Below are 26,803 nucleotides of genomic sequence, written 5' to 3'. Positions count from 1 at the left end.
AAGCAGGATCTGGAGTTTAGCTGCCAGCCTCCAAAAGAGTTCTTGGTATTGCCTGTGGTCAGCAGGTGGGGATGGCGAAGATGGAGTGCTTGCCTCATCACATGAGGATGAAAAGCCTGTAGATACTGTCAGTACCGAAGGATCCAGCTCAATGTCTTCCTCCTCCATATACTCTGGCAGAGCTGTTTGCTATTATCTAGGCAAAGAGGGCTGGTGAGACTCTCACACAGATCCAGGGTGCCATGCAGAAGGATCCCATGGGCCCCAATAGTACCAGTATGATGAAAACTGGTTGTGGATAGGGGCACTCCAGTGGTTCCACAGATGATAATCCTGTTTAGGCAGAGGACAGGTCTAAGACAGTCTAGAAATCCGGTCCAACTAACCTCCTTTTGTGAATATGATGGTATGTCCTAGACATCTGATTCACCCGATGAAAAGGTCAGATCTGGTTCCATAGGTAGTACTGTCAATGCCAGTGGATGGATACTCCAACTTGTGGATGGAGAAGGGGAGTAGCTCTTTCTCCTCAAGGTGGATTCCTCCTCTGGTGTTGAAATGCCCCTCAAAAGGACTGGACCCAAAAGCAGAGGAGATTGTTGGCATGGCAGGGCAAAGATATTCTCCAAAGAGGTATAAGTCTTACTCTGTCTTGGAGTGTGAGGGGTCAGTACCATCAAATCTGGTGCCTCCATGGACTTAGTAGTCAGTAGGTCCTTACAGGATCAGACCAGTACCATTGAGAGAAAGAATGCTGTCTCAGGGAGGAAACGATACACTTGGGAGCAGTCCGCGGTGGGGATCTGCTCTTGTACCCGTGAGAGTGTTTTTTATTCTCATACTGGGACTTGTCCTTGATACCATTGGGGCATGCACGGTGCTGTAGAGGAGAGTTTCCCAGGCCTAGATCAGAGTTTGCCCTTGGTCTCATGGCTTCCTCCATGTGGCTTCTTCCATGAGGCAGTGTTTGCGGGCATCCTGGGTGCGGAGCAGAAAGGACTTGCCGATGGAGCAGTGAGCCATGATGTGTGCCTTGCCGACCCTGTAGAGGCACTGTTGGTGCTTGTCATTCACAGAGAATGAGCACAGGCAGGAGACAGTTTTTAAAACCTGGGATCTGGGGCATAGGCCCTGGGCCAAAGGGGGAAGATACAGGCTCCCAGACAGGGAAAGGAAACTATACTAATTTAGCTAACTAACAATAGAGAAGACTATAGATAACTATGTACACTGAAGCAGAAGTAAGTCACTCTCAGGAAAAACTAAGAGCATGAAGGAACAGAGAGTTCTGACTCAGGCCATGCAGCGGCAAAAGGGACCTGGAGAGCTATCAACTCACACTACCTATTATACCCTCGGCTGCAAGCAAGAGGAGACACACTATGCATGTGTGGGTCAACGGACACTGGTAAGAAACAATTCTGGACTCGAGTGCATGGCGCGCATGCACACCCACATGTGGAATACACATAGGGACCATCACTCAAAGAAGAATCAAGTTATTGGGTTTGATACAGGAATTGCTGTGTGAAATTACATGACCTGTGTTATGCCAGAGATCACATTTGTCTCTTCTGTAACCACAATTAATCTTTTCTATGAACATAATGGCAGTCAACTAGCTTGATAAAAGAAGTTAACTTGGCACTGGTTTAGGGTTCAACTCATTTTCCTGCATTGCTTCTAGGCCAGGAAAATGGTGCACTGTTGTTATTTTCCTCTAATTCCCACATATTCTTCCCTCTTCAGTATGAAACCAACCTCACAACTTTTCTTCTGTTGTGTGCTTTATTTTGCTTAGCACTCTTTTGGGTATTCATATTTGACAGTTCTACATCCTCCTCCTTTTATAAGAATGTAGTTACTTAGGGCTTGTCTACACAAAGTTTTAGTTCACTGTAAATCTCTCCCACACTAGTCAGTTGCACACTAAGTGTCCATGTGGAGCCTGCTGATGTGCAATAGCAGTATGTTAGTGTGCTCTGATCCATCCCACTTTGAAATGGGACTACATCAAAGCACATTAAGGAACTGTTACTGCATTTCAACAGGATCTACACAGTTAGTCAGTGAGTGTGGCAGGCTGGCATAAAGTAGATTCACATCTCAGCTTGCTGCAATCTATATATTTGTGTTGACAAGCCCATAGGTTGTTTGCGAACAAAGTTAATCCAAAACATGTAATCCTGTCCATTTGTAATATTTCATTGCTTGCAATAATTTCAGAAGTTTATGCTCTAAATTTTTAATCTTTGATTTTATGTTGCATATACCTTTTTTGTAAGAGGAATTTAGAAGACTTCCTACCACCTATATCTGTGGAATGAGTCTGCAGTTTCCTAATCAATCTGATCAATTTATTGTTACACTTGTATAGCCGTTCAAGGAGAAGAACGATGGTCCAATGCTTAGGGCACTAGCTTCAGACTTGGGAGATCTGGGTTCAGGCCCCTGCTCCACCATAAACTTCCTGTGCAACCCTGAACAAGTCGCTTAGTCTTTCTGAGCCTCAGTTCCCTGTCTGTAAAATGAGAATAATAGTACTTCTCCAACTCACAAGAGTGTTGTGTGGATACATTAAAGATTGTGAGGTGGTCTGATACTATGTAATAAGGGCCATATGAGTACCGAAGACATACAAATCATAGATGGTGTGATGCGGTGTTCACACCACAGTAGCTTTGAAAGGGTTAATGAGGCTGAGGGGAATCATATGGCCTAAATAATCCCCTGAATGATGATGGGAGCCAGCTGAGAAGCAACAGGCTAGGCTAGTATGAAGCCAGGAAGCTGGCAGCAGAAAGGGGTTGGAGGAAAGAGGTCTGCAGTTATTCTCTCTGAGCCTAGGGAGAGAAGGGGAAAGAGCATTGGCCCAGAGGGAAGAGCATTTTCAGAGGAGGGTGGAGAAGGAGCTGTTAGAGGCAACACAGGAAGCAGTCCAGAGAAACAGCAGCAAGGTGTGAGACAGTGTAGACCCTAGCTGCTGGTTGTAGGGGCCCTGGGCTGGAACCCGTAGAAGAGGGTGGGCCTGGATTCCCCTACCAGCCACTGGGGGAAGCGGCACAGTCTGGACTCTGGATGGGAAGACTGCTGGAGATAGTGTGTATGGAGAGACTGTGATACCCCGGAAGAGGAGGACTTTAGTGACCTGGCCAGAGGGATAAGCCACAAAAGGAGAGCACCCTGAGTTGCAGAGAGAGAGAGTGCAAGCAAGAGAGAGATGGCCGGATGAGTGGCAGAAAGGGGATGTTGGACCTGGAAAGAGCTAATCCCCAGACCAGCCACGAGGAGGCGCCCCAGCAGTGAGTGGACCCCACAACAGATGGGCAAACCTATTTGGCTACAATAAAATAAAAACTGACCCAGACCTTGAACCAAATCTTAACCACATCCCTTTCCATCTCCTATTATAATTTCCACACAGCTCCGCACTTTCAAGCTCCCACTGGAACCAGAACCAAAGTGCCAAAATACTGGTGAAAAGGATGTTCTTGTGAGATTTCTGACCCAATCAGAAGTAGAAAGATATTACAGGGAATCTTGTTCTTATGAGATTTCAAGACTAATGTTACATAACTCAAGAGATTTATATCGTTTGGAGAACCAAATTGTGCGCTTTTCAGAACCAAATCAAATCTCTGAACCTTTTGAAATTTCTCCATCATTACTTAATATGCTACTACTTAGGATTAGTTTTCCACATGAATTATCACACTCAACTGAAATCAGCACAAATGTCCACCACAATAGTATCATTTTTGTTCCTAATTCCTGTAAAAGGCTGTAGCCAAAGATCCTTGATAAGCACCAGAAACAAGCCTGAAGTCAATAATGATCTAAGCTCAATTTTGGCAATGACAATAACCTAATTAAGTATGAAGATAAATGAAGACAAGTCAGCTGTGCTTTCCAGTTTTCAAAGACTCATGGGGTGGAAATAAAAAGGGAAGAAAATACTTTTTAAAAAATGTAATACTTTGCATTCACACATCATAAGACCAAAAAAAGCATAAGAAAATGCAAATATCAGCTTTTTCATAAACATGTATTTTGGAAACTTCCTCATGGGCTATTTCTCTCTCTCGCTCTCTTTTTTTTTTTTTTTTTTTTTTTTTTTTTTAAGAATATGGGGAAATTGTTCAGATTAAGCACCCAAAAACCTAGGTTAGAGCTAACACCTTTTGTATAGTATTTTGTGAAAAATAAGAGCACATACTTTTACACTTTAGTTCCAGGTCTTGAAATTGTATACACCGCTTGCTAATCAATCTTCTATCAGTGGCTTATATTATCAAAACATTTTTTTAAAGTATGTGGTCAGAGAAACCTTAATAAATGAAATCACAATACATTAACTTCAGTATGTCTGGTTCCACAGCAGTGAAATAGTTGATAATTAACAGAACTGACACCTTCTGATTTGTTGATCCTGCACTCCTGATGAAGATGAATTTACTCTTATCCTTAGACATCTGCTTGTTTTATACACCTGGGTACATCCACAACCTAAAATAAATGGTTAAGTCTTTCAATTGACTTTTGTTTACTTCCATTTTTGTAGGATCCAATCATTGGATTTACCTTTGAGTTTTAAACTTTTTGCATTTGTGACTTTTCTTCTCTTCTGTTGCTTGTACGGAGACTATAGTTTAACTGTACTTTCATAAAAATTACTAATATGGAGAAAATATTTTGTAGGAACTGAATTTTGTTTCCTTAAGTTTTTCTACTTCACCTTAATAAAATACAGAGACTGTGTGACTTTCAAAAGAAAAGTAGCCAAACTAACCAAGAACAAACATTGCCAGGTCAACACTGATGAATACTGGGGCAGGAATAAGTATGCAGGATAGTTACAGAACTGGACAAAGGGGGTAAATTTCACTAACCTGGGCAATCAAATTGGAGCAGATGTTGAAATCTGAAGGGAGATAAATCAAAGATTAGAAAAGCAAGTAAAGCATAGGAGCCATTGAAGAGCTGGTCCATTAGAAATATCCATATAACCATACTGGAACTGTATAACACTAAAGCCCTTATCAGAACTTTGTGTGGGACTGAAATGTGGTAGATAAAGCAGATGAGAAAGAAAGAGAATAGCGCTTATATTTGACAGCCATGCTTGTGGAAAAATCTGAGTGGTTTTAACTTTTTCAAATTACCTACAATATGAAGATATAGCTGTTTAACATACAATCACCTATGAGTACTGAACAACATTTGAAATGTATCTTCATATTGTACTTTCTAGGAAAAAGGCTGGTTGTAGAGCCTCTCAAAGAAAAGTCGTCATGGGTACCAAGAAAATGAATGATGCAGGAAAACTAAAAAAAATTAAAAAATGTACAACTCCTTGAACAGGAGTCAAGGGAATGAACAGGATGACAGAGACTACAGGTTTATTCAGTTTTTTTTAAAAGGCAGAAATAATCTAGACAAGCCACTGAATCGATAGATAAAGGATATCTGTTTCACACAAAAATGTATATAGCTTCTGGACTTGTTTTAAAGTACATTTGTGCAGTAACATTGTTGGTTCACAAAAAGTCTTACACAGTGGAATTAATATTTGAACAGCAAAGGAGTAGTAAAGGAATACTGAAAGTTGTTCTTTGTGGGGTTATTTTACAATTTTCCGTTTCTGTAAGAAGTAGCAGTGGTGTGGAGTCTCAAACAACTTTTTGACAGACACCAGCTATTTTCTGAAAAATGTATAGAAGATTGATTTGTGTAAGGCAATTCTGCAGCTGCATTTAAACACTAAGTCTAGCCTTTTTCTAACAGAAATGAAAGCATATTTTAAGAGTAACCTTTTCTCTGAAATAAATTTAAAGAATAAAATTCTGAGCTCTTGTGGAACAAAGTTAACTGAACTAGGAAGATAAATAATATCAAGATATAGTTTAATGGCACTATTTACCAGACATTTTTTACAAACCAAGTGTGCAACACAAGTCATGAATTCTACTTCAGTTTCACCTTCTGTAAAATGGAAACAAATATTTCTGAAATTATTAATGTAAGGAAAGAAGTTATTTATTGAATAAGGAAAAGTTATTTACTTGTTCCCATAATATAAGAACTATGGGCCACCAAATGAAATTAATGGGCAGCAGGTTTAAAATAAATAAAAGGAAGTTCCTTCTTCACACAGCGCACAGTCAACCTGTGGAACTCCTTGCCTGAGGAAGTTGTGAAGGCTAGGACTATAACAGGGTTTAGAAGAGAACTAGATAAATTCATGGAGGTTAAGTCCATTAATGGCTATTAGCCAGGATGGGTAAGGAATGGTATCCCTAGCCTCTGTTTGTCAGAGGGTGGTGATGGATGGCAGGAGAGAGATCACTTGATCATTACCCGTTAGCTTCATTCCCTCTGGGGCACCTGGCATTGGCCACTGTCGGTAGACAGGATACTGGGCTGGATGGACCTTTGGTCTGACCCAGTACGGCCATTCTTATGTTTTTATGTTCTTATAATGGCATTTGGAAAAATGCTTTATGCATTATTATTTTAAGTATGCAATATTTGCAGTTGAACTCTCTCAGAAATTACCAAGCCTGCATTCAAGACATGAACTGAAAAGTTTTAAACACTTTGTTGTACTAGAGAGACAGTCATTAGGAACTAAAAGCATTTATTAACAGCCAAAGTTAAACTGAACCTGCAACTTACCCATTATTTTCAAGTGATCTGCTAATTCTACAGAGGTACTCTAAAAGCTTCTAGCAACATGTCAATATTTTAAGTAAAAAGTTGGAACCTGTGAGAGCACTATAGACAATGAAGTATTTTAACAGCAGTGTAAAGATGGCATTATCATTAGGGCTCTATATCTGTCACAGAGGTCGCAGAAGTCATGGATTCCGTGACTTTCCATGACCTCTGTGACTTCTGCAGCAGCCAGTATGGCTGACCCCATGGCCACCCAAGCAGCTGGCTCTGGGGCCAGCTACTCAGGTGGCCCCGGGGACAGCCACACTGGCCGCTGCTGGAGCAGCTCCTGCGGCCAGCCGCTGCTCGGGCGGCCCCAGGTAGCTGGCCCCGGGGACCGCCCAAGCAGCTGTGTCGTCCCCCGTCCCGTTCACCTTGCCCCCCCCCCAGCAGTGGTCCTGGGGCGGCCGGAGCAGCCATTGGCACCCACCCACACACACACACACACACACAGTAGCCATCCCCAAGGTGGCCAGAGCAGCAGCTGGCCCTGCCCTCCCCCAGCAGTGGCCTCCTGGCTTTTCCTCCCTGCAGCAGTGGCCCCCCAAAAATTAGTAAGGGGGTATTTATAGTATAAGTCATGGGACAGGTCACAGGCCATGAATTTTTGTTTATTGCCTGTGACTTGTCCATGACTTTTACTAAAAATACCCATGACTAAATCATAGACTTAATTATTGTGAATCTACCCTATGCTCTCTGCATTGGCTGATGGTTGCTCTGAACAAATGTTGACACTATGGTGTGGTTGCTACTATAATGGGCCATACACCTTCACAGAAACATCTACCACAAATAATACTATCATTGAGGTCAGAAACGTTTCCCTGGCAGAATTCTAAACAGCACCTTCAGTAGCTCTAAATTTCTTTGACACAGCTGGACAGAGACAGATGCTACACGAGTGGGAAGCTCTGTCTATCAGGACTATCTTTAATAGTTAACAGTGGCTTCATATTGGTGGTACCTCAAAAAGTGCAGCTGCAGCATGCAGCATCAATTCAAAGCAATATGCTATTTCACATGACTACACCAAGGACTAAAAACTAAGAGCAGCATTTTATAGACAATGTAGAATGCTACATATCTGCTTTCACTGCTATTACCTCACATTTTACCTAAAGTAAGATAAATTATTTTTAAAAAAAGACAACAAGGATGACACTGGGTGGGGGAGTTACTCCTACCTGCTTTTTGGGGAGGAAGAGAGATGAGAATTTTAGTGATGGACTGGCAGACTTGGAGAACAAAGTCTTTTATTTATCAATAGAAGAAGTACAACGCAAAGAAATGTCACAGGGATTAAACACACCTCCCCATAAATGTCCCTAACCCCTAATCAGTAGGAACCATTTCCACAGGCGAGAGTAGTTCAGTTTCCATGCTTAGTCAGTCTTTGGTCTATGCAAAGACTGCCAATAAGAAAAGTCAATCAGTGCTAAGAGTAGGGCTTTTCTGATGTGGACAATTGGCTGCTGAAAATGAAACAGCTAAATGAATTTCCCATTGGGTTCTGAACAATCATTAGATGAGAAACTGCTTTCAGTCACTACTGATTTAGGCTGCCTTTGAAATGGGAACCTAGAGGATTAAAGGTTTATTTATTCCAATAGTAATCCTTGAACTATCAATTCCCTGTAAAATAGCTTGCAATAATGTTAAAGTGCATGATAACTTTTAAAAACAATTGATATTAGTACCCCAACCCTGTAAAAACCATATCTAGGGCTTGAAAAATCCACTTGCATATTTGATCTGGATAGGAAGTGAGGTGGAGAAAGAAAAATCTCCTTTTCAATAACAGGTACCTGTGTCTGTTTCAAATTCACCAGCTCTCCCAAGCACTGGCTGATATAAGACATGAATTCCTGAGCATGGACAGCACTTTCGTAGAAATGCTAGCTAGCACATCATCTGCCTTTTACTTATTTAAATTTAGTAGTTGGGGTAGGGATTAGGACTTCTTACCATGGACAACTGATAGGCTCCCTTACCTGGTCATAGCAGTCTTTGGCTAGTAGACTTAATACTGTACCTAGAATCTTTCTGATAAACTTTTAAAGACTTGGCTAAGTCTATTATTGACTATACTGCAATAAGCTTCTCTTTTGTTTCTTACTGCTAGTTTCACACCCTGGATCCTCCTTTCTGACAGAAATCAGAAAATGTAGAAGAAAAAAAAAAACAGATATACAGCAATTCACTTTGCTAAGCAAGTGATTTTACCTGTAGATTTGTTTTCTTGGGGCTTGTACAACTAGCAGTCTGGAGGCTACGTTAGGGTTATTGCTGGCCATCCGTGACAACAGAAGAAGCTCAAGAGTTTTGGCACCACTACAAGCTGTCATTTGTCCAAGTCTCAAGCCTGTATTCCAGTAGAATTTTCCAAGTATATAATTTTAAAAAATATTTGACATTATTAATAATAGTAACAATTCTATAACAAACAGAAGGCAGTATCCTCTGGTTTGGTGGATACACAAACAAGATACTACTCTTTCTTGTATGCTTGTACAGTATCTTAACCTATTTAGCAATTAAGTTAGGGATGTGGATAAGCAAGCAGTATGATCTCAAGAGTAGAGAAAAGTAAAATAGAAAAATCTGAATCTTAAATGACCTCTTTGACCAAAGGAAGCATATGCATTATGTCTAGTAATAGAGGGCAAAACCTATACTGTTCATGTGGTGCTCTCCAACACTGATCTACTAGTGTATTCTCAAATATATTTCCATAGACTGCCATTTTAAGTAAGTTTCCTTGGTATATAGTTTTACCCATCTAGCAATTGATGTCTTAAGGCTCTTACTTCTGTTTTCAAATGTTCAGTTATTAAACCACTTTCTTGTCTTATGTAATTTAAGATTTCTTTAGGATGATGAAATTTAGAGTACATGTGAAGGAGGAGGCAAGCCTAATTCAAAAAAGAGGAGGTAAATTCTGGGACAAGTTTGGGAGATACATTCATGATAATCTGGGTTACAAAGAACTGTAAGAATGGTTTCTCTGATTCTTAAGATCAGTCTGGCCAACATAGCAGCAATCAGAAAGGCTACAGCCAGCTATATCATCTTGTTCTATGATCCCATCATCTCTAACAAGTTATGCATAGGCACCTTCAGTTTACACTTTAGGAGTGCATGATGTAGTGTGGGGTCTGTGGTACTGAAGAGCAGCACTAAGCCAATGCACCAGCATCATGTTGAGGGAAACATTGCTGGAAATGAAGTGGAAGACTGAAGGCCTGATCTACAGGAAATGTAATCTCAATCCAATCTGTCAAAGTGCCTTCCTGTCCTGTAGTTCTGGAGCCAGAGGTTAAAGATAATTAAGAAAAGACAGTTACCTTTTCCGTAACTGGTGTTCTTCGAGATGTGTTGCTCATGTCCATTCCACAGTAGGTGTGCGTGCTCGCCATATGCACCGGTGCCGTACGTTTTTCCCTTAGCAATACCTGGAGTGGCGCCACCATGGCACGGTATAAGGGGTGCTGCGCGCTCCCCCCATCCCCGGATCCTTCTTGCCGGAAAACTCCGACAGTGGGGAAGGAGGGTGGGATGTGGAATGGACATGAGTAACACATCTCAAAGAACACCAGTTATAGAAAAGGTAACTGTCTTTTCTTCTTTGAGTGATTGCTCATGTGCATTCCACGGTAGATGATTCCCAAGCTATACCTGTTGGAGGTGGTTAGGAGTTCACAGACACTCGGGACGGAGCACTGCTCTGCCAAACCCGGCGTCCGCCTGGCCTGGGAGACGATCGTATAATGCGAGGTGAACGTGTGCACCGATGACCATGTTGCAGCTCTACAAATGTCCTGAATAGGGACGTGAGCTAGAAAGGTGGCTGACGAGGCTTGCGCACTTGTTGAGTGCGCTCTTACAATTGGTGGTGGGGAAACTCCCACCAGATCATAACAAGTACGGATACATGAAGTGATACAGCTGGAGAGCCACTGAGTAGAGATCGCCGACCCTTCATTCGTTCAGCAATGGCAACAAACAGCTGTGTAGTCCCCAGCGCCTGGTCCCCTTCTGAATGCGGGGCCAGGGAGAAGCGCTCCGCTGACCCCCTCCTGGGGGGTTGAGAGATGGAGGCTGATGGTCTGTCTGACGCCCTGGCTACTGAGCGAGCCACCTGTGGGGTCTGCATCGGGGCCCATGGGGTCCACTGGTACCAGGGCACTGGCCAGGGAGCCTGGTGCCATTGCATTTGCTGCAGCACTGTCGGAGCAGACTGCCCCACCGGACTCATCTGGTCCGCTAACTGCCGGCTCTGAGGGGAGGCTGGACTGGTGCACGAATGACCGCTATCCAGGGATGGGGATGAGTAGCGGTGCCGTGAGCGGTGCCGAGCCCGAGACCGTGAGTCCGGTATAGAGTAGCAGGAGTACCATCTGTAGCAGCTGATCCGCAAACAGCTCCGTCGGGCAGATCTGCGGCGGCCAGTTGCCGGCGATCTACGCCTGGGGCTGCGGGAGCCGAGCCGTGCCAGGGACCGCAACCGGGACGAAGAGCGCCAGCAGCGTCGACATCGGTACCACAAGGGGCTATGGCGGCTTCTCAGAGTTGGCAACCTCCGGTGCCGTCAGTCCTAGTCCCGGCAGGGCATGCTCTGACCTTGAGGCCTGCGCTCCCTAGATGTGGAGTGGTGCCTCGAGTCCCTGTTGCTCGACACCCAGCCAGACAATTGGGTGGGGGTCGGCAGAGACTGGTGCGAGCTGCGAGCGGGGTGGTCATTCGGTGAAGAGTGGCGTCGGGATCCTTCCCGCGACTGTGAGCGGTACCGCCCAGGTGGCGACTGTGGTGGTCCGAGCACTGGTTTGCCTCTGGACCGGGGAGCTGCTGGGGTCGGTGCAGCTGGTATCGGAAGAGACGTTATGTCTCGAGCCGCCTGTAGGGCCTCCGGCATGGAGGGCACCTGTATGTGGCCACTGGCGTCCGAGGAGGTCGGCTCAGAGTGGGCTGGGCTACTCTGCTCTACCCGAGTCAGAGGCCGCAAGGGCAAGGGGGATCGAGAGCTGCCCAGTGCAGGTCTAAGCTTGCCCCCAGCGTTGTTCCGGTGTCTTGATGGAGAAGATCGCTTCTTCGTCTTCTTAGAGCGTCCCGTGGACGGGGAGCGGTGCCGGCTGGTGGAAGGCACCACTGGGTCGCCGCGCACCGATGCTACGGTGCTCGGTGCCGACTCGGAGCGGTGCAGCGGTGTCGGGGTCAGGGCCAACTCCATCAATATGGCTCAGAGCTGTATATCTCGCTCCTTCTTAGTCCAGGGCTTAAACGATCTGCAAATTTTGCAGTGGTCGCTGACGTGGGTTTCTCCAAGACAGCGTAAGCAACTAGTGTGCGGGGGGGCATAGGCCGTTTACAAGTGCCGCACGACTTAAAGCCCGGGGCATGCCCTGACCCAGGCGCAGTTATTACAGGCTCTTCTATATATATACACACACATATATACACACACACACATACTTTTAAAACTACAGGTACTATCTACAGAACTAAACAACAGTCCAAACAGGGAAGGCTACAGAGAAGAGCTGGAGCACAGCAGTTCCAAAGCACCGTCACTGGCGGCAAAAAGGCACTGGGGGTTGGGAAGTGCGCAGCGCCCCTTATACTGCGCCATGGTGGCGCTACTCCAGGGGTTGCTAGGGGCGCTCCCCTACGGGTACTGCTAAGGGAAAAACATCCGGTACCAGTGCACGGGGCGAGCACACACACCTACTGTCGAATGGACATGAGCAATCACTCAAAGAAGAAATTAAACTAGGTCTCTGACATAGGATCCAATTGTTGTTGTTGAAAATGCTTGAGCAGAACAAGAAAGTAATTGATTAAATAGCCCATGCAATGAGGTATGATTCCAGTATCTTCCAGAAGACAACAGACTAAACAATGCATACAATGCTATGGTATCAGTGCATCAGTAATCATGCTGATCGTCTCATTAGTTCCTTGTACTCTCCCATCTGTCTATCTGAATCCATCTGCTGTCTCTTGTCTTATAGTTGGATTATAAGCTCTTTGGGCAGGGAGAGATCAACTTTTTGTTCTGTTTGTTCGCTCAGCGCCTAGCACAATGGGGTCCTGGTCCATAATTAGGGCTCCTAGGCATTGTGGTAATACAAATAAATAAATGCAGCTATTTGAAATGATGCTGTCTTCCTATTAGGTCTAGCAAGAACATCATTAATTATTATTCAGGAAACATCTTGAGACTGACAACTCTCCTGAACTCCTTTATCCCTTAGATTTTCTTCCCATGTAACCTTACCTACTAGTTATCTAAGTTTGTTGAGGCTTTTTTGAAGTTCACTGTCCTCATTCTACTGTTCTCATTCCTTCCTTTCCTTAGGGTATGTCTACACTACCCGCCGGATTGGCAGGCAGTGATCGATTCAGCAGGGGTCAATTTATCACATCTAGTCTAGACGCAATAAATCGACCCCCGAACGCTCTCCCATCAACTCCTGTACTCCACCACCGGGAGAGGCGCAGGCAGAGTCGACGGGGGAGGGACAGCAATCAACTCACCGCAGTGAAGACACCATGGTGAGTAGGTCTGAGTACGTTGATTTCAGCTACGTTATTCACATAGCTGAAGTTGCGTAACTTAGATCGATTCTCCCCCCTCCCCTACAGTGTAGACCAGGCCTTAGACTCATGAAGCTTGAAGATTTCAGGATCACTTTCACCCAAGTTGCCTTCCTCATTCAGTTCGCTACCAATTTCTCTCTGTTAGTCAGAATCAAGTCTAAAATGGCTGCCCTCCTGGTTTCTTCCTCCACCTTCTGAAACAAGAAGTTGTCTCTTCCCCCTCCCCCGCAACACTTTTCATTAACATACTGGACTTTCTGTGTTTTGCTGTATTATTTTTCCAACAGATATTTTGGTAGTTAAAGTCTTCTAGGTCTTGTGTTTTGAATATTTGTTATTTTTCCTAGAAATGCTTCATCCACCTTCATCCTCATGTTTTGGTGGTCTCTACTAGACATCTAACATGATGTTGCCCCGATTTTTCACCCTTTTATCTTCATTCAGACACATGCAACTGGCCTTCCTCAGAGCTCCTTCTGGACCTCGGAACAAGTTCATACATTCTAGTACGACGCAACACTTTCTCCCTTTTCCTCTGTCTGTCCTTCCTGAACAAACTATACTCCTCTATATCAATATTCCAGCCATAATATTTATCCCACCAAACCTCTGTGGTGCCAATTAAGTAATAATTTTGCTTGTGTACTAAGAATTCCAGTTATTCCTGTTTATTCCCCATACACTTTGCATTTGTGAATAGACAGCTAAGATCTTGAGCAGATTCTCCACTGTTCTCCCTCTTGTTTCTTCTATGATCCTATTAGAATTTATCATTCCTCTCCACCTCACCTTCCACCCCTCTGTCAAAGTCACTCTTTTATACTTACATTTGGACTTTTGTCACCACACCTCATCCCAAAGCCATGTCCCATTTAATTTAAAGACATAAAACAGCTATACACTGTATTTAATTGTAACTTTAAATAGTAAGTTGGTTGACAGTATAAGAGTTTAAATATAAGGGCTTGTAAACTATTAATTAAATGTATTTGACAAATTCTACTAGCATTAATGTGATGCATTTGCTGAATATAATTTTGGATACCACAACAAATTATCAAATAAACTATCTGACAAATACCAGTGAGTTTCATCAGATAATTATGCAGTACTGTTTGACCAGCCCTACTTAATCCATCCCTTGCCTTTGTTAAAACTGCTTTGCCTGTCTTTACTTCACTTGTCTTTCATCCTGTATTAGACAGCAACACAGATTTTTCTGCAATTTTCTCTACTACTCCTCTTTCCTTTTCCCTACATTGCATTCTCTATCTCCTGACATAGATTTCCCTCTCCTTTTTCCATTTCTCCCCCAACACTTATCTCAGTAACATACTTCTCATTTCTAATTTATCCCATCATCTCTCTCTCTCTTGCCCAACTACCAACATGACAATCCATGCATCCAAACAAAGGGCTAGGAAATTTTACTGATACCCAATAACCAAAGGACTAACCCTACTAGCCACAGATGGATACAAAACATGGGGTGAAGCTGGGATGGAGACCCTTTTCAGGGGGCAACATCAAGGTAAGAAGCCAGCCTCCATATCCCTCCAACTGTTGGGAAAAGGGAAGATGCTGAGATTTGTTTCAGGGTGTTAGTCCTACACTCTGCTTGTGAACTCCCCATTTTTTGTATTAGCCTCAGGTTAGAAGTCGTCAGATAATTTGAAGCCACTCTCCCCACCTCTCTCTGGCTGCTGGAAGGGAGAAGGAGCATTTCTTCAATTTCCTACTAGCATCTCTTGGCTGCCAGAGTGTGTGGGATTTGCTGCTGCTTAACTGCTCTTCCCCTCCACTCCCCCCTAGGCTGTTGAGTATGTGGGTTATCCACAGTGCTCTATTCCTCTCAATTTGCTCCTGCAAGGGGGGGGGGGTTCTGTTACTATAACCATTCCCCAACACATTTTTAAGTTCCTATCCCTAGTAATAATTCAGGCTGCAAGTTTGTCATGGAAGTCATGGAAATCACAGATTTTCTGTGCCCTCCATGACTTCTGCAGCAGCTGATGAGCCTGGCCCGGGGGCCGCCTGAACAGCTCAGGCAGCCCCTGCACCAGCCGCACCAGCTGTTGCTGGGGCAGTCTCGGACCACTGTGCCCCCCTTGCCCCAGCAGGAGTTTGGGTGGGGGGCTCAGGGCTGGTGGTTGGGATGCAGGGGTGGGGGGCTCTGGGCGGCGCTTACCTGAGGGGGCTCCCTTGAAGCGGCAACATCCCCTCCCCCTGCTCCTAGGTGGAGGCACGGCATGGCCAGGGGTCTCTGCACGATTCCCCCGCCTGCAGGGGCCACCCCCCCAGCTCCTATTGGCTGTGTTTCTTGGGGTGGAGGCAGCACGCAGAGCTGCCTGGCCACACCTCTGCCTAGCATCTGAGGAAGGGGGATGTCACCAATTCCAGGGAGGCACAGAGCCAGGTAGGGAGCCTGCCAGCAGGGCCTTCCCTAGCAATTCTGGGGCCTTACACAGCCCCCCCCCCACGGAGGGGGGGCAGGCCTCTGCAGGGGGGCTGGCCCCATGTAGGAGCTGGATTTTATAATGTACTATGAGAATTAATGTATGATTTGATTTCATCTTGTCAGCCACCCTTTTTGAATAGCAGAAAGGAATGACAGACCAGAACAATCCTTATAAGTGATTATGGTCACCCTTTTGTTTCAGAATAAGTTATAAAGCTACTATGGTTTCCTATATGTATTACAAATTAGGAAGTAAGAGACAGGATTCTCTATTGTATCTATGTTAAGAAGATTAGAGGAATGTTGAGGGCCTGAAGCCCCAATGTGAATTGTTTTAGTTATAAGATTTAGCAAGGCTTGATTTACAATGTATTCTGCTGAATATACAATACTGCTGTCTGTATACCTTTGAAGGTTTCTGTAAAAGATTGTTTGTGTGAATGAGGCATGCATGCATCAGAAAAAGATAAGGTGTGAAAGCCATCACAAATGTCCAGATGGTCAAGAAGAAGTGAGAGACTTGGAAAGACCAGGAGACAATCAGAAAACATTCATTGTATCCGATGTTAAACATGTTAGCAGCATTGACGACCTCAGAGGTGAGGCAGGCACCCCCGAAGGCGAGACAACAAATAAGAGATAACGATGGGAAGCCCGACAATAACCATCAAATGATAACACCACTTAAGGACTAATGATGACAGGATGACATTGCAAAATGCATGGACTCAAATGGAAATTTACAACTATAAAGCTGGGGTGTTTTGCCATGGAACTCTGGGTTCAGTCCTGCAAAGCCTCGGATCGCAACCGACAGAACCCAGCTCCACACTCGTGCTCAATCTAACTGGCCATTAGACAGGACTGTGTGTGTGTGTGTGTGTGTGTGTGTGTGTGTGTGTGTGTGTGTGTGTGTGTGTGTGTGTGTGTGTGTGTGTCTGTCTGTCTAAAAAGCATATGCTAACTGTGGTATTCTCAATAAATGCTGTGTATTTACCTTCCTCTATAAAGATCTGGTGTGCTTTGTATGAGCATAACACCCAGGCCTCCTTGGGAGGGGGTGGGCTTGCTTGGGGGGCAGCGGGGGAACCACCCCCCAGCACTCACCAGCAGCGCTGCTGGGGCTGGGTCACTGCACTTCCCGCCACTGGTGAGTGCAGGCCCAGTCCTGCTGCAGAGCTCAGGGGAGTGGGGGTGGGGCTGGGGCAGAGCGGGGTGGAGCAGGGCGGGGGGCCTGGGGAAGAGCCAGAGCAGGGGCTGGAGCAGCACACAGCTGCGCAGGGCACCAGGAAATTTGGTGCCCCACATTTCCCGGTACCCTATGCAGCTGCGTACTTTGCGTATGGGTAAGAACAGCCCTGCCTGCCAACCCTGCTACCCCACCCCCAGCACCAGCAGAGGTGCCAGGCCACGCGTTGCTGCCCGCACTCCCCTCCCCCCCGCCAGCATCTGCAGCGCCTCCCATAGCTGCCCCTCCCCCCCCAAGATTTAGTCAGGGGTATATAGTAGAAGTCCTGGACAGGTCACAGGCTGTGAATTTTTGTTTACTGCTCGTGACCTGTCCATGACTTCTACTAAAAATACCCGTGACTAAAATGTAGCCTTAGTAATAATTCCTGTGTCTTATCCGCTGTTTGTGTCTCAATCTCCAACAATACAGCAAAATGAAATTGACCTCATTCTTCTTAGTTTCATTGCTGGCCAGAAGGATTTGAATGACAGTTGTAAACTCACAAAACTGTAGTCAGTTTTCATTCTGCTGCAGCTTGTGGAAAGCTCTTAGAAGCAAAAGCACTACACTATGTGTATGCAGACTTAAAAAGATGGCATTGCATCAACTTAACCTTGATTTGTGTTTGGAAGGTTATTTTCTTAACCAGATGAGCTAGAAACATTTTTTTTTTTTTAAACAAAACCTTATACACCTCTACCGCGATATAACGCTGTCCTCGGGAGCCAAAAAAATCTTACCGCATTATAGGTGAAACCGCGTTATATTGAACTTGCTTTGATCCACCGGAATGCGCAGTCCCGCCCCCCTCGGAGCACTGCTTTACCGCGTTATATCCGAATTAGTGTTCTATCGGGTCGCGTTATATCGAGGTAGCGGTGTATTCTGCAGAAAGTGACAGCACTAACCCAGGCAAGTACGTAACTGAAATATTAAATCTGCAAATCATTTTTCCTATAATTCTTACTAGCACATATTTTAAACTGATGCATGTTTGTTAGGGATTATTTAAACAGACAGATATTCATAAATTGACCATCCATTTAACTCCGGGGGATCAAAAGACTGCACGTGTGTATCTTGTGATGTTACAACATTTGGATTTGGTCAAAAGAGCTATTGGGAATGGAGGAGTCCTTTAGGCTTATATGTAAAATAATTATCATAAAATATATCTTTCACAAATGGGTACTCTTTCAGGTACATATTAAAACACTCTGCTTTCTGATCAATGATCCAAGCCCAAGGTTTAGAAAAGTTTACCGATCCTGAAAGCATATGTATTACACTGCTTTGACAATGGATGTAGCATTGCTTGTTCACAAAACATTAAGATTTTAGCATGACAATATATTTATTGCTGGCTTGCTTCCTCCTGACTTTCTTTGCTTCTGACATGACTAGAACCAGAGATTAATCTACTATGGTGTTTGAATGCCAGGTTTTCTGAAATGCTAGTGATCATCAATTTAAGTGTTTAATTCAGAACCATCAAATTTTGCATGTAGGTAAACAGATATTACATTGATAAGATCCATAAAAATACCTATACAGTAATAAGTCACAGTTATATAGACTATACTCCTCCCTCCCCTCGCCTCCTATTGTTTGTGATTCACTTGTCACATCTTGCCTTAGACTGTAAATTCTACAGGGATGGGACTGTGTCTTTGCAAAGCACCTACTACAAATGGGGCCTTGATCCCTATTGGAGCCTCTGGGTGTTAATACAATATAAATAATAATTTAAGATACAGATTTCCATCCAAAATTTTGTTTCCTTAATCCAGATGTTTAAAGGAGAAAAGTGTAAAACAGACAGAAGACTTCCCCATTTCTTTCAGTAACAAGCTGTTAAGTAAAAAAAGAAAGAATTTGTTTTGCACTGGAATGGAAGGATTGTTTCCAAGTGTTGGATGCTGTTTAGGACTGATTTTCCTTGCAGGTTTACAGGCAAAGCAGAGAGTACAACAAATTAAGGATTTTATGAAAACTCTATTAAAAGAGTCCTTGGGTTTTTTCCTCTGGATCATTTGTCAGTTATTCTGATAGTGTAAATTCCTCAGAAATGGAGAAGTTTCCCCCCACATGTGGTAGATTGACCAAACATATTGAAATTCATAGCATTTTAATATTACTGAGATGTTAAATTAAGGCAGGTTATGTTTCTAGATATTTGTACAAAAGATCCAAATATTGGGTCTTAGGATATCTCATGGGAGGAAACCCTTGATATTGCCATTTCAAGATCATTTTCTAAATCTTACATTTTATACCTACCTTTACATAGCTCTTTCCAAGGCATCAACAGAAAGTATAATACCATTAAAAGCAGCATAGATCACAAGTTGCTTTTATATACTGGATCCCTATCCCTCAATTTGAGCCATAAATTACCCCTATATGATATAGAAGAGACCATACTGCAAAAGCCGACCATCTATATATATGAAAGCACATAATAAACAGAATAAACTATTTTAAATCAGTAAGCTGCGTCTTTTCCCCCCCAACTCTACTTGTGGGTTCAATCAAATCTTGGGCCCAAGCAACACCCATTTACAAGCATCCTAATAGAGCTGAGAATCTCTTATGCAGTACTTTTGGCTAGTTAAAAGATTGTCATAATTTTTGCCTGTATTTTGTATAACCCAATTTACCTTAGTGATGGCAGGTATGTTAGCTTTGTCTTTCAGAATTCTGAAGAAGTTTTAAGGTGTGTTTAGTAATTTTCATGTATTTGGTTATTGCTAGTTCCTCACAAATACAAGGAAGGCATCAAATTAGATTTTTTTTAAATTTATTTTGCTTGCCTCTTGAGCTCTGTCATTTACTGGAGCAGCTGGAGAACTCAAAGCAAACAGAAGTCCAGTGCCTCACTATTTCTGCCTTATGTGGTATCTAGTCTGCAATTACACTACATGGGGATTTGTTTAAAAAAGGATTTACTCACTATTTTGAAGAAATACAGTCTACATAAGAATAGGCACACAGTAAAACCACTAATAATACAATTATAACAAAGTAACCAAAAACAAGTCACAATTTTTGGTCAATCAAAAATTCAAATTATTGCCTGCTTATAATACATTAATTTAATACCAGCAGTGACATTTTTCATGCAGAATCATTTCATGTATTTGATGCATTCATTGCCACAAAATGATACAACATCATGACATCATAATTTGTCACCCACTATGTTGTATATAGGCATATTTTAAATAAAACTCTTTTTGCATCAAGTTACTTACTTATGTCAGACAAATTAATGAAAACTGAAGCAATCCTGATTTTTTCCATGATAGATGGCAACCCTAGTAGTGGCTGCTCTTTATCAAACATTCTTAGTGTGAATTTGCTGAAGAGGCTGTGGAACGGAATAATCAATTCATCCCTTCTGATTCATTTCTTTTTAAGATATGCCTACACTACAGATGCTACAGTGGCATACCTACGGCACTGAACCTATGCCGCTGTAATGCATATGCTTCCAACATCGACGGAAGGGTTCTTCCAAAGTGTAGTTAATCCATCTCTCTGAGAAGTGGTAGCTATGTCAACAGAAATTTCATCGACCTACCCACTATTTCATCAACCTACCCATGTCTGCACTAGGGGTTAGAATTTTTTCGCAGCCCTGAGCATGGCAGCTAGGTGAATCTAATTTTTTTTAAGTGTAGAGCAGGCCTAAGTCCTTTGCTTTGCAAGTCCATCACTTCAGGCTCGACAGCCCCAGTTAGGAAGCTGCTCAAAAATAACTCACTAAGAAATGTGATGCTTGGCCAGTTGGATGAAGTTCATGTAAGGTGCCTCCAAGTTGCACCAAATATCATTAGAGTAAGAACTTTGTAGGCGGAGAAGAAGGTGAAGGAGCAGTATTTTTTTTTGCTGTAGAGACAAAGTAACTGAAGTACATGCACAAGATGTAGATGACGGACAGCTTCTATGGCACCATAGCTCCAGGTTCTATCAGTTATTGTAGAGATAGGAACTATCCTAATGGAGCACTATAACCCTGGCAGTTATAAACCCATGAAAATGGGAATGGGAATGTTATTACTAGAGTTATACGAAATTTGGAATTTCCTTTTTCATATTTATTATTACGAAATTTCAAAGGGAAAGGCAAGATATAGCCCAAATATTTTACTTCTAACAAAACTAGCAAATAATTATTAAAAAATTGATGTATTGGCAGTGCAAATTTTTAGCAAAGCTCTAGTTAATAATACTGCTGACATATCAATCAAAATGGGAAATTAAGCATGGACTAGAAATCAACTTTTTTCTGCAATATATTTTAATTCTTTCATTACATTCATGATCAAAATCTCCCTATTTTGTTATCTGCAGGAGTGTTTTTTCATAAAGTATCCAATAAATCCAAAGCATAATATTTGTATATTCTAAAGTATATTCTCAGTACTGCTCTGAACTCTAATATGCAACATGCAGTCACTATCCTCACTCAAATGATACATAAATATACAGTGTAATTGGCAAAGTTTACTGTTCAGGGCCTTAAAAAAAACCAAACAATTTTGTTCAGTCAATAGTACAAAATTCATTTGAAGTGAAACAGAATACTACTCAGAGGCTTTCTTGTGCAGTTAAAATATTTTTCCTTTCCCCCTCTATACAACCTCAGGGGAGAAAATAAGGAACTAAAAATTAAACTGGCTCCAGACTAAGAGAGTGTAAAGGTTCTGATTGACAGCTAGAATGTCTCCTAATTGCAGACAACATTAGAACACAAGCCACGTGATCCTCCACAGTACAACTTTGGTGTTAGATATTCCCAATACCAGTGATTTTCTTAGTCCAGAATATAAAGGGAATAGATTTTTTAAATAAACTAAACATAGTAAAAGATGTGCACTTACCAAGTGAACATAAGGCACAAAGTATCCAAAAAGTGCAGCAGGGATTCCAAAAGCCCAGATTCGATAACCCGTAACCTTGAAAATGGAGAAACTGAAAATCTTCTTTGCAGGAGGAAATCTCAACATGCCCTTCTTTCCACCCTCTTTGTCACTTGCACTGGAAATGAGGGGTTTGTAAGTGAAGCCAGCCAGGAAAAGAACAAACATAAGGATGCACAGGACCCTTAAAGTGTTGTACAGGCCAACTGAATCAATCAACACTCTTAAAAGGAAAGGCAGTGACACAGTGAACAAGCTGCTGCCGGCAGTGACAATGCCATTCACTAGTCCAAGGCGCTTCTTGAAATAGTGCCCCAGAATGACCAAGGATGGCTGGTATGCAAATGAACAACCACAGGCAAATAAGATTCCATAGGTGAAATACAGAGGTTCAATGGTGCTATATGAAAAGAAAAAAAGGTTGAAAATTGCATTAGTATGTTACATGCAACACTGTGAATGCTCATATTCAACAGTTACATATAAGAGTTAATCTTCCAAATATGTGATTGCAGAATAAAATATTACACCTCTACCCCGATATAATGCGACCCGATATAACACGAATTCGGATATAACGCAGTAAAGCAGTGCTCGGGGGAGGGGGGCGGGGCTGCGCACTCCAGCGGATCAAAGCAAGTTCGATATAACGCGGTTTCACCTATAACGCAGTAAGATTTTTTGGCTCCCGAGGACAGCGTTATATCGGGGTAGAGGTGTAATATAGTTTATACTTATTTACTGTAGAAGTAAATTCTATCAACTCAAGCACACAATAGTTAAGTGGGAAAATCAGAGACTATTTCATAATCTTTCATTGACCAGATCTGATTGAAAGTACACTTAATATTCTTTAAGAGATATTCTCAGGTCAAGTTAGACCCAAAACATAAGTTCAGTAACATCTGTGGTTTATTTGTTTTTCAATCCAATGAAAATACTACTCTGTTTGGATTTAAGCATTTCCCTACTATGTTTGCAACCCAAACTTTGCAACATTATGAGAATGCTTGAGGGCCAAAAAGTGAACCGGATGTCTATTTTTATGGTCCACAAGGAAAGTACAATAATGAAAGAAGTAAATGAACACTATTAATTGTGAGGAATAAAACTAGAAAATTATTTCAAATTTTAGTATAATGGGTTATGTATAACTGGTCAGATTTTGTTAAGTATGATTTTTCACCTGACAACATCCCTTTAACCATAACAAAATATTCAAAGTTATTTCACTTTTCTACATCAGTGTTTTCCAGCATTTATATTTACATACACAGGTATAGTACAGGCCAAAAAAGGTAATGGGAAAAATCTATTAAAAGAACGACAATCTTACTCCAGTTTATATTAGGAACGAGCAGCACTATGATTTGTTCCTTGTGGCAGAGATTTCCACCACAAAATACAATGAAGTGAGAACAGAGCCATTCTCTTGCTACACAAGTAAGATTAGGCTGCCACCAAAAAGATTCATGCACCAGAGAATATGGATATAATTAATAAAGAGAATACAAGCAAAGTAATGAAAATATATTTTCATCTCCAGGAGATGCATTCTTGTTGGTTGTTATAACCTTAATACATATTCTTCACAACTCAGAGATAGATGTAGGTTTCATTTTTAGAAGGTATACACTATACATTTTTAAACAGTGATTTATTTTGAAAACTTTTCAGATTAGTTTTACAGCTATATCAGAAAATGAATGAATGTTTGGTTATTTCATTTACCAAAGGTAATTGAAGCAGATATTTATGAAGTCATTGGGAGGTGAACTATCTCCAATTCAACAGGTTAATCATTAGTATTTGGAGGATTTTCTTGCCATGCTGTATTAGGAGGAGAACATCACCAGACAGACATTTAAATGGTTTTATTTAACTAAAACAACAACATTAAGTATTCTGGATTTTTTTCTTCAACCGCAAACATATAACATTTTAACAAAACAAGCATATGTCCCTAGCTTCTCACATTTATCTCCAGACTTCTTCTCCTTGTCCAGATCTATTCCGCCCCCAACAATCTTCTAATTCATTGAACTTTTTGAAACTTTGCACTTTTAGAGAGAGGTAAGGGATTGACTCTGTGTACACAAATTTGCAGCGGGACAATAGAGTTGAGGTCTGTTATTTCTGTTATTTCTCTGTTATTATTTATTTATTTAAAACATTTGTGTTGTTAACAAGCATGTCTGTAGACACAAATCCACAGTTTGAGGACTGCAAAACTGAGCATCTCTGATGGTATCTTCTAGACTGAGCAGAGTCCCATTGGGTAGATACAAAGATTAACCTAAATTATCTATACAGAAGCCTGTGGAACCCCATAAGATTGGGTCCCTAATCCATGAACTATTGGAACTCATTTACAAAAATTTTCTTAAACATTACATGAATATATTGTCTCATACTATAGAATTAGAATTTATAATCCCTATTCCACGATGAGATATCTTTGAACTATAATGTATCTTAATTAAAACTATCTTTAGATAGGTTTTTTCTTCGAAAAGCATTTTATCAAAAAAATCTGATTTAAATTTTAAAAAATCTGATTTTTTTTATTTTTTTAAAAAAATCATTGATTTTTTTCCACCCTGCAGAGGAGAGATTACAATAGTGAATTCCGCATTAGAATTCTGTTAGGGAGCCAAGTACTCTCTGTTAGAAGTCAAGTACCAAGCTCTTATTTCAGGAGGTTGTCTAGACAAGGATGAAAGATGCATTTTACAAAACTGTTCGTTAACACATTTTAAGTAAAACTTTTAAAAACTATAGTGCAGACAGAGCAAATTGTATTTTAAATATGAAACCCAGTGGCAGTGAACCCTAGAATTTTAGAATGTATTAGTTAAAACACATTGGCTAACGTGTTTTTAAAATACAACTTTTATCCTAGTCTAGGTAAGCCATAAGAGGGCAACTACAGTTGGGATAGTACTGGCCTCCAAAAAACATTAATATACTCTGAGGACTATGGGTCTTGGAATTATTATATTAAAATCAAACAGGAGAGTCCAATGGCACAATACATCTTATCTGTGTTTGTTAATAAAGTTTTTTGTTCCTTTCCTTCTGCCAAAAGATGGCAGCCTAACCTTTTGTAAATAGATGTATTCAGGGCCTGGTGTTCTATGCGGTATCTTAGAACTAATACTGTTCTTCAGTCTGTAAAATGACTCATGCCTATGATCTAATCAAAAAGTAGATGAAGGCATAATTTAGTAGTAGAAAAGTACAGTATGTATTTGCTCTAAAAAAACTAAACAACATGCAGCCATTAAACCTGGCTATAATTTACTGATTGTGTTACATCTGTTCTTTTTAATATGAAACCTATCCATGAAGAGGCAAAAATTTAAAATGTGTGCATGTAGCAGAAATGTTTTACTATATGTATGTTGTGTGTATTTGTTAACTCTTTCAAAGGAATCTAACGCTGGAGATATGATTTACCATTTACAAAAGTGGTTCTGGTTTGTCATTATCAGATTATACCCCTTTTGGTGCTTTATTACTTTCTCTTTAATTATTTTCTCAGTTATTTTTCATTGATTGATGGTCATAAAAACCAATCATGTCTTATTTGTTTACTATTTCTTCTTATCTTGCTGCTGTTGGTTACCTTTCATGCAATATGGGTCACAGATTGATCTGCAGAACTTAGAGCAGCAAACTTTTTATTATGGGTAGTAAATTGTGCAAGTATTCCCTCTCTGCACACACACACACACACACACACTCACTTTTCCCCACCTAAAGTACCTTATTAGTCAAACAGAAATTCTGCATTTCCAAGGAATGTTCGCAGAGATATACTCTGGCAAGAAGGAGGTGACACAGGGCAGCTTTCTGTCCTAAGATGAAAAACAGCTCCGTGTTATGCATTAATTAAACTATTCAGAAAAAAAACCCTCAAGTACTGATTGATGGTCATAAAAATGAATCAGTCTTACTATTTACTATCCAGTTGCTCTTATCCCTACTGCTTTTCCTGGTATCCTGAATCAAAAAGGGTCTCTTCCCTCTGCCTCCCACTCTGTCCTTTTAAAGGGCAGCAGCAGTAGGGTGACCATACGTCCTGTTTTGGACAGGACAGTCCTTTTTTTAAGCTCTGTCCTGGCCATCCTGACTTATGGCAAAAGTTGGCATTTGTCTCATTTGCTCAGTTGACAAGAGCAAATCGAACAAATGCCCACTTTTGTCAAAAAAGTGACTTGAAGAGGAACAGGTGAGGGATGGAAGGGAGATGCCAGTTCTGCGCAGGGGGGAAGGTAGGTGGCATGCAGGGCTCGAGCGAGCAGCTATGCCAATATCAGCCCCGGGCAGGGTTCGGCACATGCAGGGCTCTAGCAAGCTGCAACACCAGCCCCATGCAGGGGGGGGCGGCAGGGCTCAGGCGGGGGGGCAGGCAGGGCTCGAGCGAGCAGTGACACCAGCATCAGCCTCACATGGGGGGCAGGCAGGGCTCAAATGAGCAGCAACATCAGCATCAGCCTCGCACAGGGAGGGCGGGCAAGGCTCAAGTGAGCAGCAACGCCAGCCTTGAATGGGGTGCAAGCAATGTGGGGAGGAGAGCTCGGGTGAGCAGCTCGGGCCAGTCCCGTGTGCTGTCCTATTTTCCCTTTGGGAAATATGGTCACCCTAAGCAGCAAGACCTACTGAGTACCCTCCTATGGGTAACAGTCTCACAAACATGAAAAAGGAAGGCAAAATAGTAGGTGAACACTAATATGAGGAGCTAGATGATAGAAAAGAGAAGAGAAGAAATGGTTACTCACTCTATGAAGTAACTGTGGTTCTTTGAGATGTGTGCCCCTAAGGCTGCTCCATTCTAGGTGCCGTTGTGCCCCCGCATCTTTGAGCAGGGAT

The 26,803-nt window shown here is 42.1% G+C and overlaps 1 protein-coding gene across 1 annotated transcript in view; it reads right to left on the bottom strand.

The window, feature by feature from the left end:
- SLC16A10 (solute carrier family 16 member 10) overlaps positions 1–26,803 on the bottom strand; it is a 154,378-nt gene that overhangs the window by 30,604 nt on the left and 96,971 nt on the right. The window contains exon 3 of the mRNA XM_065401204.1: positions 21,890–22,328. Within this exon, the coding sequence (XP_065257276.1) occupies positions 21,890–22,328 (439 nt within the window). The remainder of the gene's footprint in view (positions 1–21,889; positions 22,329–26,803) is intronic.

Source organism: Emys orbicularis, chromosome 3 (assembly GCF_028017835.1).
Source record: "Emys orbicularis isolate rEmyOrb1 chromosome 3, rEmyOrb1.hap1, whole genome shotgun sequence".
Lineage (NCBI taxonomy): Eukaryota > Metazoa > Chordata > Testudines > Emydidae > Emys > Emys orbicularis.
This window is presented reverse-complemented; position numbering and strand designations above follow the sequence as displayed.